This window comes from Laccaria bicolor, genomic scaffold, assembly GCF_000143565.1.
Source record: "Laccaria bicolor S238N-H82 LACBIscaffold_14 genomic scaffold, whole genome shotgun sequence".
In the NCBI taxonomy this organism is placed as follows: Eukaryota; Fungi; Basidiomycota; class Agaricomycetes; order Agaricales; family Hydnangiaceae; genus Laccaria; species Laccaria bicolor.
The window spans coordinates 238,639-253,036 of record NW_001889885.1 but is presented as its reverse complement, the minus strand read 5'-3'; the positions used below and the strand labels follow the sequence as shown (position 1 = coordinate 253,036).

The following is a 14,398-nucleotide window of genomic DNA, read 5'->3' as shown; positions in this document are numbered from 1 at the left end:
CACCTTGCTTGTAGTCTTGAAAATTTGGAATCAGTAGAGGACCGTAGACTGAACCATGGTTATGGTCTTTGTCAGTCCTGTTAATTTGTGGTCTTGATTGGTCACAGTCCAGTCTGGTCACGGTCTTTTTCCAGTCCTGTGACCAGACTTCCAAACACTATTTCTTAGGTCTAGAACTGTAAATTGTAGCTTCTCCGCATCTGCATATTTTCCTAAGTAAACACAAGGTTACTCATGGCTGTGGTTGTATCTGGGTGGTCCTCTCCAAGATTTCTGCTTCTTACATCCAACACTTGAATTTGAAATTTCTCTGCCTCACTATCATACCCCTGTTCCATCAACAATCTTCCAAACCTTTTATGAGCATCATCAAAGTATTTATCAACCATCTCCATGTTTGCCATTACACTGTGCATTATATTGGCTCTCAAATGAGTCACCAAAATCCTTCTGAACTGGTATGGTTGTTCATCAAAGTCTTCTGGCAAAGAGCCAGCTAACATTACATATGCCATCAAACAGTACTTATTTCTATATATCAGCTGAGGACATTCTGTATCTTCCCCATGCCTGAATTAGTGGATGCATGGTATAGATACCTTTGGATGAAATCAGTTTGATCAGGCTAAAAGACAGTAATACCCAAACTCCCTCTTTGAAGATAAAATTATCCCATTTTCCTGTGTTATGAAGCTGAAGCTGTGTGTGGTCTATGATAGAGCTTGTAAGACTTAAGTGTGAGGATCTGTCCTAAGATCTAGAGGGAAGCCCTTGTGCACCTGAAGATTCAGTACAGGTGCAGAAGTGGGTTGCAGTGAAGATAACTCGCAGACGGATGAGGAACTCAGAGTTGGGTACAACACCGGAGTGGGTAGATTCATATGTTTGAGGTAGGTGTGCTTATGCACACATGTAGGTTGTTGCTGATTCACTTGTTTGTATCTTGTTTTTGTTTTGAACAGCATCATATTCAATGCTATGGTTGATTGTTGCATCGCCTGGGTATGTTGGCTTCAACTCCAGTGGTGGTATAGGAAACAGGGCTTTCATAAGTCAGAGCTGACAGCAGCGAAGCCTGATCAACCCACCTCTTGTGACATACCACATCAGTTCAAGGAGTCTCCTGGTATGGTATGTATCTTTCATTTAGTCAAACTTTGGTCTCCAAAGTCATACAGAGGTTATGGGGATGGTTACTTGAACACGATACACAGATGTGAAACCCGTCATTCCCACATGGACCCAGGCGCTATGCACTCCTTTTCAAGAATTGTGTATATTGGCTTGCACAGTGAAGTAGGCTTACATTCCATTTTCAGAAAGTTTGCATTCTGCATAGTGTTTGGAAGTCTGGTCTTGTGACTGGAAAAAGACCATAACCAGACTGGACCAAGACCACAAAAAACTGGACCAGTGGTCTGGTCTTTTCATTTTTGAGAAGTAAAGACAGCAAGAAAACCGGTTAGGACCACTTTCTTGTAGCCCACCAAATACCCTTCAAAACGCACTCAAGAATGTATTATTTCATTCAAAACTGACAAAGATATAGTTTAAAATGTAAAATTTTGTTGAAAATAGTGGATGTACCAGACTTTTTTGTAGAAACACCAATTCTTAACGGAATTTAACATTCTTGGGCTCTTTTTAAAGCTATGAAAAACATTAATAAATCTACAGATTCATAATTGGCTGAGAGACCGGTCTTAAACCAGTTAAAACTATTGGAGCAGCAAATTTGAGGGGTTATGTAATCAGAGAAGGATAATGAATTGGGGCTCTTGAGCCCTCCTTATATACTACAATATGTAACTACTAGAATACTCTACAATATACTACTTAGTCCTAGATAGGTCAAGCGTGCATGAGAGCACACACTGCATCGGTGTGCCGGAGTTGCCAGTCCGCTATGGCTATCCAACACTCCCCCTCAACCCTGAATCCATGCTGATGGGAGAATTAAACTTCTTGTGTGCTGGGTGTGGTAATGCCTTGGTAAATACATCAGCTAGATTGTCCTCTGATGTGCAGTGTTCTATTATGATTGAATTGTTGCCAAGCTGTTTGCATATGAAATGATGTTGAATATCAATATGCTTTGACTTTGAGTGTGACCCTTGATTCTTTGAAAAATCAATTGCAGATTGATTATCAATGTTGAGTTGCATAGGTTTATTTTGTAGTAACCAATTTCTGTTAACAAAGCGCAAAGACATATTGCTTCATGGGTAGCTAGGCTGGCAGCCATATATTCTGCCTCCATCATAGATACTGCAATGGTGTGCTGTTTGTGTGATGCCCATGAAATGGGCATGTTCCTGAATAAGAAAATGTATCCTGTTATAGATTTGCAATTGAGATCACTATTTCCCCAGTCTGCATTGGAGTACCCTTCTAAAATTGGAACAGTGTTCCCACTGCTGTAGGTTATTCCATAATTGTGTGTTCCATTTAAATACCAGAAGATGTGTTTAATTGCACTCCAATGTTCAGGGCTTGGATTACTTGTAAATTGACTAAGGTGCTGGACTGCATAAGCAATGTCTGGCATGTGCCAATTGCTGCATACATTAGCGACCCAATTGCCACTGCATACTGTGGAATTTTGTGATGTTCTCCTTCAGGAGTTTTAGTCAATTTGACATTTGGATCGAGTGGTATTTTGACAGGCATGGATTTGGACATTCCAAATCTGTCCAAGATTCTTCCCACATACTGATTTTGTGTTAAATGTATTGTGCCCTTCTTGAGATCCCTTTGAACTTCAAATCCCACTATTTGTTTGAGTTCTCCAAGATCTGAGATATCAAATTTTTGGCCAAATTCTCTCTTGAATTCTGCCATGGCTTCGTCATCTGAAGCTAAAATTAACATGTCATCAACATGAACTCTGATGATGACAAGGTTATTCCTGATGTGCTTAATATAGACACATTGATCTGAGAATAGCCATGTGAAGCTGAGTTGAATGAAAGTTTTGTTTAACTTTTCATTCCACACGTGTCTGGACTGTCGTAATCCGTAGAGTGTATGCTGTAATAAGAGTACTGAGTTTGTGTCATCCTTGTATCCAGGAATTTGCTTCATGTAAATTTGTTCTTTGAGTTCTCCATTGAGATAAGCTCCCACAATGTCAATAACATGGGCGACTAATCTGTATGATGCGGCGATGGCTAATAATAGCCACAAAGTATCAAGGTGCATCACTGGTGCGAAAGTCTCAAAGAAATTGATTCCGGGGATCTGTGAAAATCCCTTTGCAACCAATCTTGCTTTGTGTCACAAATTTTGCCTTCCGTGTCGCACTTCAAGCGGAATACCCATTTACAGTTGATAGCAACTCTATCCTTAGGCATTTTAACTTTGATGTATGTCCCTAGATTTTCCAATTGAAGAATTTCCGTGTCCATTGCCTTTTTCCATTCAGGCCAATCTAGACAAGATCTTGCTTCTTCTGGCGCTTTTTCTGCAATCATGGCATAATCATATGTTGCCTCCATGTCCTGCAAAAAATTAGACTCTTCTGGTGAGAGAACAGGCACTTGATGTTGCCATTCCCAAGGACCTCTTGCCAAAGGATTATTTAAAAATCTATAATGGAATGGTGACTTCTTGGCAACATGTCTAGATTTTTGTCAAGCTGGTATGGGAATCTTTGACATTTTTGGTGTGTCTGTGATCATGGTATTATTAGTACTGATGTTCTCATCAGGGTTATCATCTGATGGGGGATTGTCTGATTGGCTATTCTCCCCCTCAATCTCCATAGGACAATTGACCATGACCTCAAATTCATCATAGTCCTGAATTTCTTGGTCATCCTTCGAGAAAATAACATTGCGTAAGGTTAATATTTGCCGGCCATTCCAATAACAGTACCCTTTGGTACTGTCATCAATGCCAACAAAATTAAATGGCCAGGATCTAGGATCCAATTTCTTATTTTTCTTGTCTTGCTGTAAAACCCAGTATTTGCGACCAAATTCTTGCAAATGCATAATATTAGGCTTCTTGCTCCAGAATGCTTCATTGGGAGTTTTATTATCCTTTAAGGCATGTGTGGGAGAATGATTTCAGAGATAAGTGGCATATTTGACCACTTCTGGCCAAAGATAGTAAGTGAGATGTGGATCTTGCGAGTGTAACATAGCACGTGCCTCCAAAACTACAGTTCGGTTTCCGCGCTCTGCAATTCCATTCTGCAAAGATGAGTAGGCTGCTGTAACCTTGAGGAATATCCCATTTGTTAATAAATGTTCCTTGAACTCATCATTAATATATTCCTCACCACCATCAACTCTAAGTTTCTTCAGTTTCTGGCCTGTTTGTGTTTCCACAAATGCCTTGTACTGTTTAAACTTCTCTAGTGCCTCGGATTCTTCTTCAGAAAATATCTCATTGAACAGTGTGATTTTCCATCTGTGAATGTGATGAAATATTTTTCTCCCCCTATTCTGGTAGTTTGTGCAGGTCCCCAAAGATCAGATACTGTTAAATCGCCGATCTCAGCAATTTCCATCTTTGATTCTTGTGGATACAGTGTGACATGCTGCTTTGCAAGAATGCACACTGGACATTGTTCCGTTGCTGGAACACTTTCATCAACCTCCATGCCACTAACCATTCCTTTTGACTTCAATTGTTTTACTGAAGCCATATTTAAATGACCCAAAATTCTGTGCCATTCATCCCAAGTGTGTGCACTTACTTTTGCAGAGTAAGCTTGGTCTTGTTTGGCAGAGACCTTGACATCCATAAGGTACAGATTTGAGATCTTGGTACCTTGTGCCATAATTGTCCAATTTGGTGCTCTAAATTTCACATGTGTGTCTGTGAATAGAATTTGAATTTTTGCACCAGTAACTCACCTGAGTGAGATAAGATTATGGGGTGCATCCGGGACGTGAAGCACATTATTGAGAGTGATGGGATAGGCTTTTCCATCAACATGAGAGATTAGTTTAACTGTTCCTCTCCCTAATACTGGTTGATTTCCTAATCTTTTGACAAAATGACCTGAGGTAGGAGTATATTCTGTAAAATAACTCCTTTCTGGTGTAAGATGTGAGGTACATGCTGAATCCACTAACCAGGAGTCAGCCATGAGCGAAGCGAATGCCATTTCAGGTGTGCCATCAATTCCTGCAAATGCAAAGTCATCAGTAACTTCATTTGCACATGCTCCCCTGAACTTTGGCTTCCTGTGATCTTTCTCATTAGATTGATCACTTGATTTGGATCAGCAATCCGCCTTGACATGCCCACGCTTGCCACATCCATAGCATGTTATTTTTGGATTGTATTTATTCTTGCCCCATTTGGCTGGCAGGGCCATATCATTGGTGCCTTGAATCTTGAGTCTTCTGTCATGCTCAAGGATTCTGGCAATTAATTTAGGTGCATCGGTGAGGGCAGATGTGTCAATAGATGAAATATAATTGTTCCAACTATCTGGAAGTGATGTGAGTAGGATGATAGAAAATTCTGCATCCTCAATTTTCTGTCTGAGATTGTGCAACTCTTCTTGATAACCTCTAAGGGTCCGGAAGTGGTCTTCAATGCTAGTGCCATCCTTGCACTTAGCCCTGAATAATTTTCTTCAGGCAAGGACAATTCCTAATGGCCCTTGGGCTTCCAGCAGACCCTTCAATGTATCCCAGCCTTCTTTTGATGATTTCAAGCTAGCTACATAAACCAATACTGTATGATTATGACCAACTCTTCAAGCTGTTTAGGGTGTGACCTATTTCAATCAACTCTTTGTCACTTCAAGATCTGATGTGAGGCATGATGAAGAGTAGAATCTCTTCATCTGTACTTCAGAAAATCAAGAATAGGCTGTCCTTGCAGTCAAATCTTCAATGGTGGGATAGGCCTCCTTAGAAATTAGTTTAAGGATTCCTAGTGCTGTCTACACAGCCAGGAGTGCCACAGGTTCGAAAAATTTGGTATTTTAGATGCAAGAGAAAACAACTTCAAAACCTGTGGTGATGTGTGATGTCACACTCACTTCCCTTCATTCAAACCCCTCTGTGATGCATGATGTGAAGACTCAGTCATAATCATACAGTAGTTTATCAGCTACTTGTAATCTTATTGTCAATAAAGCTGTCCGATCCTTCTTTTCCCATGCTGGTTTCTGGTTGGCATCTGTTGGCACTTTACTGGGTTCCACATAATCCCATAGACCCTGATCCGTCAAGATATCCATCATCTTGATTTTCCATACTGTGTAATTGTCCACGCCTTTAAGCAGCTCAATTCGGTAAATGTTCGATGATCCTGTGGTCTCCATGTGCTGTTACATAATTGATAAGATAAAGGTTGATGAGAGTGAAGTAAGATGTATAGTTTGTATAATGTTTAGGGCTTGGGGCCCATAACCTGTTGGAGCAGCAAATACGAGGGGTTATATAATCAGAGAAGGATAATGAATTGGGGGCTCTTGAGCCCTCCTTATATACTACAATATGTAACTACTAGAATACTCTACAATATACTACTAGGGCTGCGCACCATCTGTTTGACAGGGACAGGCAGACAAAAAACGGCCATAAACAGGTTGTACGTACGTTTGCCCACCCTTTCAAAGTACATATTTTTTTCCACAATTTTTTTTTGTTTTTGAGTACCTGGTAAATGTGAGAAGAGATATTGAGCACGAATAATAAAGATTTGCACCTTCAAACAGCAAATCATGAGCTCGAGGTCTCCCACAGGGTTTCAATTGCGATGAGTCAGCACCATTCTGGTTGTTTTTGAGCCCCCTGGAGACATTTAGTGTTGAAAAAGTTATGCAAAAAATTAATAATGCAGCACTTCAGACATTGTCAAGAAATAGTACAGCTAATTGTGGTAAAAATCACAGAATGTGTCAATGACCTGTCTGACAGCCGTTACGGCTGTCATGTGACAGATAAAAACAGGTGTTCAGCAAGCCCAAACGGAACGGGTAATTGTCCGTCAGACCCATCCGTCGACCCGTCTATGACGGGCATGGTGCGCAGCCCTATAGACTACTTAGTCCTAGATAGGTCGAGCATGCACAAGAGTGCACACTGCATCGGCGTGCCGGAGTTGCCAGTCTGCTATGGCTATCCAACAAAAACTGAAGAAGACCAAGACCAGTCTATAGACCGCAAAAAGACCACAGACTGCAGTTTTTTGTGGTCCAGTTCAGTCTTTTGACTCCTGGAAAAAAGGCAGACCAGTTATGGTTACAGTTAAAGCCCTCAGGCATCAAAAAACCAGACCGGACCGGACTTTTAAACACTAATTCTGCACTGGCAGATGACCCAATTATACTGCAAGTCAGCAATAAACCACCTGTTTTTTTGGTAAACTCCGGGACATAGGAAATCTTTGAGGCACACATACAGCTTGATTCTTGAAAAATGGGTTGATTATTGGAGCTACACAATGGATGGGAGGAGTGAGGATGGGGTGAGCCAGATCTATTACTTAAAATACAATGGTGAGATGTGGAGTTAGTATTCAATAATTTTACAAAGGAATTCCGCCACGACAGAGCAATTAATCTTTACCCTCCTCAAAATCAAGAGGCGGGTTCTCCTCAGGGTTAACTTCAGAATCCGGTCTCACAAGAGACGGATCAGGGGGATGATTCTCCTTGATCTCCAGAACGACCCCGGATTCCGCCACCCGGATCTTCACCACATCGCCGTCCCTTTATGCAAGACAAGAAACGACGGTCAGAAGCCTTGTTACTCGAAAATCAAACTTTGAAGGAACATACCTAATAGTTCCCCTCAACAGCTTTCTCGCCAAAGGGAACAATACGTCCGTCCTCACGACACGCGCAATCGCCCTGGCACCATAGATCTCTGAATACCCATGCTGCGCGAGCCAGTCCTTGCTCGCGCCGTCCACGTCGAGTGAGATCCTCCGGTTCTTCAGCCGGTGCGCAACGTCGTCGAGACGGAGGGAGACAACGGCCAGAATGGATTCACGGGAGAGCTTATTGAAGACGAGGGTTGTGTCGAGCCGGTTGAGGAGTTCCGGGGGGAAGTACTCTTGTGTTCGCTCCATTACTTCATTCCTTGCTTCTGGAGTGACGATTCCAGTTTTGGGGTCGCATGCAGAGGTGTGCGCCAGGATGTCGCTGCCTGGTAAGTGTTTCATTAGTGTCAACGGATGTTGTTGATGAATGGATACATAGCTTACCAAGGTTACTTGTCAAACATATAATTGTATTCTACAACCAGACCCTCTGGTGAGCAGATGGAAACAAATCGACACATGGAGAGTGCTCACCTTGAAATCGACCTTACGCCCTTGACTATCGGTAATAACACCCTCATCGAGGATTTGCAGGAGGATCATGGAAACGTCCTATGCAACCCATCGATCCCCCATTTATTTGAACAACAAGGCGAGAACAACTCACCTTATGTGCCTTCTCCAACTCGTCGAGCAGAATGACAGCTACGACGTGTTGTTTAGTTCACGATGGTACACCCAACTCAAGCGCGGGAGACAACGTACCATAGGGTTTCCGCCGAACGGCTTCCGTGAGTTGGCCTGCCACACATCACCAGCTCAAAACTCCATTCCTCCAAAAGAAATCAAATCAGCACTCACCGCCTTCCTCGAATCCGACATATCCAGGTGCAGCACCAATCAAACGCGAAATGGTGTGTCGGTCATGATACTAACCACCACCAACCAGTGAATCAGCAACGTCTCCACATATTGACAACAAAAGCGCGAAGAACTCACCTCGGACATATTGATCGTGATCAACCCCCTTTGCTCATCATTGAACAAGAAGGCCGCGAGAGCTTTGCAAAGTTCGGTCTATCTACATCAGCATCGTGCAAGTTGAAGAAGACGAACGCAAAGAGAGACACACCTTACCCACACCCGTCGGACCCAAAAACAAGAACGACGCCACGGGTCGATTGGGTGCTTGCAGGCCCGCACGGGAGATGCGCACGGCGTCGCTTATTGCTGACACTACGTGATCTTGCCCAACGACCCTCGCTGCCAGAGACTCTTCCATCTACACCAATCCCAGCGTTAAACCCCCGAACAAAAAAAAGAAAACCAACACACATGGACCAACTTATCCCTCTCCCCCTTCAACAAATTCTGCACCGGTATCCCCGTTGCCTTCGCCACCACCCTCGAAATATCGTTCGACGTCACCCTATCATGAAGCATCGCCAACGGCGACTCCTCATCCCTATTCGCCTGGTCCCCCTCCACAGGAAGTTGGCGCTGCAGCTCGGGAATGGTAGAGAACCGCAGGCGCGAGGCGAGCTCGAACTGGCCCTGTCGCTGTGCCACGTCCAATTGGTGCTTGGCTTCTTCTAGTCTACGCTTGACGTCTTTGATCTTGTCCAGCCGAGCTCTTTCTACACGGAACCCAAGTCAGTCTCGCAAATTCGTTCTGATTTCGGGGTCCACTTACCAGTCTGCCAGACCCCAGTCAAAGCAGCAGCTTCTTCCCTCTTCTCCTTCAGCTCCTGCTCGACTTTGTTCCTCCGCTCCACGCTGAAGGTGTCACTTTCGTTCTTCAAGCTCTCCAGTTCGATCTGGAGCGTCATTATCTCCCGCTCTAGGGACTCCAACTCGTCCGGCTTGCTCTCCTGCGCCAGACGGAGGGCCGAGGCGGCTTCGTCTACCAAATCGATGGCTTTGTCAGGTAGGAACCGGTCGGAGATATAGCGTGCTGAATAGACTGCAGCTGTTCATGAGTAACATGACATGTTCAAGGTGAACCGTATTGAGTTCCAGATTGTATTCCAAGGCAAGCAGCAAGTGGTTCATAGGGGCGTTCGCAAGGAACGGAAAGTTCAAAAGAAAGAAATGGCAACTCCCCGTAAGCAACAACAAAACCAAGGAACCAAGGTACTAACCGGTGACTAAAGCCCCGTCCGAAATCTCCACCCCATGATGTACCTCATACCGCGGCTTCAAACCTCTCAGAATTGAGATAGTGGAAGACACCGTGGGTTCGTCGATAGTGACGGGCTGGAACCGGCGTTCGAGTGCGGCGTCTTTGGATATTGTTTTGCGGTATTCGTCGGCTACAAGGGGAGAGTGTTAGTGTGTTGTGGTATTTAGAGGACAGCGAGACAAGGGAGGAAGTAGAAAGAGAGATGATACCGCCAGCAAGTGACTGACGCCGACAAGGACACCAATAGACGTGGTGGAAGGAAGAGAGAATGTTACTTACGTGTAGTAGCCCCAACCAACTGCAGCCCTCTAGCCAACGCCGGTTTAATCATCTGTCCTGCGTCGATGCTTCCTTCCGATTTGCCGAGGTTGAAAAGGGTGTCTAATATACGTGGTCAGAATAATTCGACCATGATGTTGGAGCCAAGGCCACTCACGGACTTCGTCGATGAAGCAAATGACTTGTCGGCCCTATGAAATAAGTGGGGACTTGCAAGAAAGAGGAGTCGATGTGGAAGAACGAACCTCGTCCTCGATGTCCCTCAGAAGAGCCTTGAACTTTTCCTCAAACTGTCCTCGGATCCCTGAGCCTGCCATGATAGCGGACAAGTCTATTGACAGGACACGTTTGTTGTGAAGGGACTTATTCGGCCGTTAGAGAATGAAAATGCCGAGTAAGCAAGGATTAGACAAAGACGCACCTCTGGAACTTCCTTCGCCACGATACGGCTCGCGAGACCTTCGAGGATGGCTGTCTTTCCGACGCCTGGGGGGCCTATTAGCTGTTACGAAAGAAATTGTGAGACCGCGAAGCATTGCCCAATTGACGGACTTACCACTGGGTTTGACTTGGTCCTCCGTGACAAAACTAGAAGAAAAAGCACAACGTTAGCCCATGAACTTGAGTTACACAAAGGGTTACCAACTCTGTATTGTCCTCCGAATCTCTATGTATCCAGTTCAACAAAGCAGTTTTCCCGATTATGAAAGACAAGCACGCACCGTCATCTCTACCAATGGTAGGATCAAGCTTCCCCTCCTTTGCCAGTTCCGTCAAATCCACGCTCTACGGACGCACTCACATCAACCCCAAAAACTGGACAGAGTAGAACAGACAACTCACATATTCTTTCAGCGCCTCGCCTTTTTGGTGTTGCGGGCCCATGCTAAACGACGGAAAGCCACCCTTAGGTGGCCCCCCGCCGCCGCCACCAATCCCGTTCGAATAGTACCTGCCCACCGCATGTGGCAGCCTTGAGATAGCCACACATGCCGACGGAACGACTAATAGAGGTCCTGGACGCGTTCGGGTCCGTGCGTAGCGCGTGGAGATCGAGAACGGGTGTCGAGTACCTGTAAGTTTTGGTATGAAAGTTCTGGTAGACGTAGGTGGTGGCGAAAGGAGCATCGGGGGTCGTCGTATGTGACTTTTTATGAGGAGAACGGCTTATATTTCGGAACACGTCATGACATGCCGGCCCGGCTTCTCCCGTGTTCGCGTACCTTCCAGTCTTCGTCCAAGACGCCTGAACCTCCGACATCTTTCATGAGCTAGAGAAGTAAACGAAGTCGACAAATTTTATCTAAGCGAACGTAGAACGCGCGAAAGTTTCAGCGTGCCATCCACCACATCTTCCAAGCCAGATGGGACGCTACATTGCGACGAGTTGTGCGAGGAAACTTTGATAGATGGTTGAAGGTAAGTAAATGCTCAAATCTGAATTTACCGGTCCTGTTCACAAACTTTCAGAGACTTGTTGCATAAAACGCGGGATGCACAATCGTGTACTCGAATAAAAATGTACTATCTCGCGACCCAATCACACACCCTAGCCCATGCCGCGTCGTGGTGCTTCCATTCGGAGCAGAGACAGCTTCCGCCTTGTGCGCGCCCTCACCGCATGCAAGGTGAAGCCTTATTCGCGCGTTAGGGCGTTCTCCGCTGTGACCAACATTGACTATAATTTGGACCGAGGAATGGCGAGATCTACTGCGGTTAGCTTCCAAGCCAAACTTCTCACTTATTAACTCATGGGGCCGAGGACATCCCCCATGTAGGCCTGCCCTCGACTTTAGAAACAGCGCAGTGTACCCGATTACATACATAATCGAAAGAAGGTTGTAACTTCAACGGTCTTTCACAGCATGGTCATCAGTATTTCTACACTCCGCTTGTCACGACTTGTTTGGGCTTTTTTCAACTCGTACGAGCCCAAACGAGTCGAAACGAGCCACAAGTCACAAGTTGACAAGTAGATCCAAAAATCTCGCAAGTTGAGTTGCGAGATTGCTCGACGAGCTCTAACAAGCTGACAAGCTCAGAAAAGTGGTAATCTTATTTTTGGTATTTCATAGCAAAAAATTAGGTATAACTGATCATTGTATGGTACTAGCACAATACAGTGAGAATACGACAGTACACTATTAAAGAATCCTTTGCCATCCACACCAGCGACGCCAGGAGGGACACATCCCTCCCCCATTGGGTCCCTTCCACAAGCTCTGTATACCCCCTTCTCAAACCCCCTTCCTGCCCCTGCAAGTGCATACTGGTACATATGTCATCGAAACGGCGTGCGCGGCAGAGTGACGTGGCGATGGTTGGTGTGTGGTGTGTGGTGTGGGCAACGGCGACTGGCTGGGGACTTGTCAGTCAAAGGGGGGGGGGGGGATATCGGGGGTTGCTGACCTTTTGGCAGCACTCGTTCCTCCATGATCATTTGTTGTCGTCGTGGTTGCTGCTGTGGACTTCGTGGCACGTCAGAAAGGTTCGGCTTGGAAAGTTCTTGGGCACATAGCAGCGGGCTAAAAAGAACGAAATGGCAGATGTGATGGCTTCTGTATGACTTCGTTCTCTAATTTAACAAAACCAGGCTCCAGCCTAAAAAGAGTGAATTGGAGAGATGGGTGGATGAGAAATCTAGGAGAGACCGAAGAGCCAAAGATGTAACGTACCGTTGACAAGCCACGTCATCACCGCGACGTGGGATTGAGTCGGCTGGTGCTTGCCTGGTTGCTGTCGTTGCTGGTGTGGCATGGCAGCATTGGGCTGACTGGTGCTCATGGTTGAGGCTGGTGACGTGGCGTCACCACGTCGTTTTGTTGGGGCTGGTGTCGTCGGTGTGAGCTATCATGGTTGTGGGAGGTCAAATGATGGTTCCGGGAGGTAATGGTTGGTGGTGGCGGTGGTGACGCAGCAGAGGTGGGTGGTCACTGTGGATGATGGTGTGGTTAAGATGAGAGGGAAATTACAGAACGGACGTGGTTACCAACTGTTACATAAGCAAGTTCGCGAACCACTTTTTTCGCTAAGTCCCCTCATGGTCAGGCACCTCGTCAGCTTGTGAGCTTGTGTCAACTTGTGACTTGGCAACAAGCTGTCAGTCACAAAAAGTCGTGAAAAGCTGACAAGTAAAGTGTAGGTTTGCTGATGGTGGCACGTTTCCATCGCGTCTCTGTGGGTCGGAGTCTGTGTCGCGTCTCTGGTGTCCGGGAAGTTTCGCGTCCATACGTGACCAGCACGCGTGTGGACGCCGCGTCAAAGATGCCGAGGGGAGCATCGACGAGGGTGGCTGAAGGGGAATGGGGGTCAGGACCAAAAAGATTTTTTAAGCTGTTTTGCAATGCTTTGGCTTATTTGGACATGATTTTTCCAAGGGGGTACCGGGAATTGAAGCCGTGACCCGAGGTAGAGGGGGGGGGGCTCTCTCAGAGTGCTTAAAAAAATTTAGCAGTAGTCCTCTTAAAATATGTTTTTAACGGCACCTAGCAACGGCGCATCACATCCACAAGCTTCAGACGTCTCAGACAGGATATTCGAAGCACAACAATGGCAAAAGGAAAGGTCAGTAGTATGATGTTTAAGTCCTCTATAGTCTCAAATACAGTTGATCATTCTACCTAGAATAAATAGAAGTAGGAGAAGATCAACTATGATGCGTCAGCAACCGTGAAATGCCCCGAGTGTGATGAAGATGTGCACGTCGGAACAGCGGGACCAGGACCAAGAAAAAAAGCCCTGCATGAAAGGACGCAAAGCAAAGAAAGAGAAAGGAAGGACACAGACATCGTTCCAGGTTGGAGTGAAGAAAATCCCCACATCATCACTGGCAGCGGCATCGAAAGGCTTAAGCAACTCCTCCAATCAGACCCAATCACCAGAGACGGGGCCTAAAGGAATTTTGAGGTTGCACCGATGGGGTGGCGCTGCGAGAATCACGCCCGCACGCGAAAACGTGCGCGCATGGCGTAGAATATGTCTCAGAGTCTTACTAGTACAGAATTGTCGATTCACATGTAGAAATGAGCAAAATTTGCTATGTTTTTCTTGGAATAACATATTTGAAGATGGGGGGGGGAGGTACTCAAACTCTTAAAAAAAAAAACCGACCCCGGGTAATTTATAAATTCCCGGGGCCCCCTTGGATTTTTCTGTCCTGCTTGCTTTGTATCAATTTTGTCTTTGCGTTTTGTTTGCGTT

At 45.5% G+C, this 14,398-nt stretch overlaps 2 protein-coding genes across 2 annotated transcripts; both read right to left on the bottom strand.

Moving 5' to 3' along the window:
• Positions 1–7,530: 7,530 nt before the first annotated feature.
• On the bottom strand, positions 7,531–11,163 carry LACBIDRAFT_298467 (uncharacterized protein; the record flags this gene model as incomplete). The annotated part of the gene is made up of 20 exons (XM_001881731.1): positions 7,531–7,684; positions 7,754–8,123; positions 8,182–8,212; positions 8,272–8,349; positions 8,405–8,442; positions 8,503–8,538; positions 8,599–8,668; positions 8,737–8,814; positions 8,870–9,019; positions 9,073–9,374; positions 9,431–9,706; positions 9,879–10,049; positions 10,199–10,300; positions 10,356–10,389; positions 10,444–10,560; positions 10,620–10,700; positions 10,755–10,786; positions 10,845–10,865; positions 10,921–10,984; positions 11,062–11,163. 20 exons carry the CDS (start codon positions 11,161–11,163, stop codon positions 7,531–7,533), a joined length of 2,307 nt encoding a protein of 768 aa, XP_001881766.1.
• Positions 11,164–12,271: 1,108 nt separating this feature from the next.
• On the bottom strand, positions 12,272–13,138 carry LACBIDRAFT_298466 (uncharacterized protein). Its single transcript, XM_001881730.1, has 3 exons — positions 12,874–13,138; positions 12,608–12,799; positions 12,272–12,552 (listed from the first exon to the last, which is right to left on the bottom strand). The coding sequence occupies exons 2-3, from the start codon at positions 12,636–12,638 to the stop codon at positions 12,308–12,310; spliced, it is 276 nt and encodes a 91-aa protein (XP_001881765.1). The 5' UTR covers positions 12,639–12,799; positions 12,874–13,138; the 3' UTR covers positions 12,272–12,307.
• Positions 13,139–14,398: the final 1,260 nt, after the last annotated feature.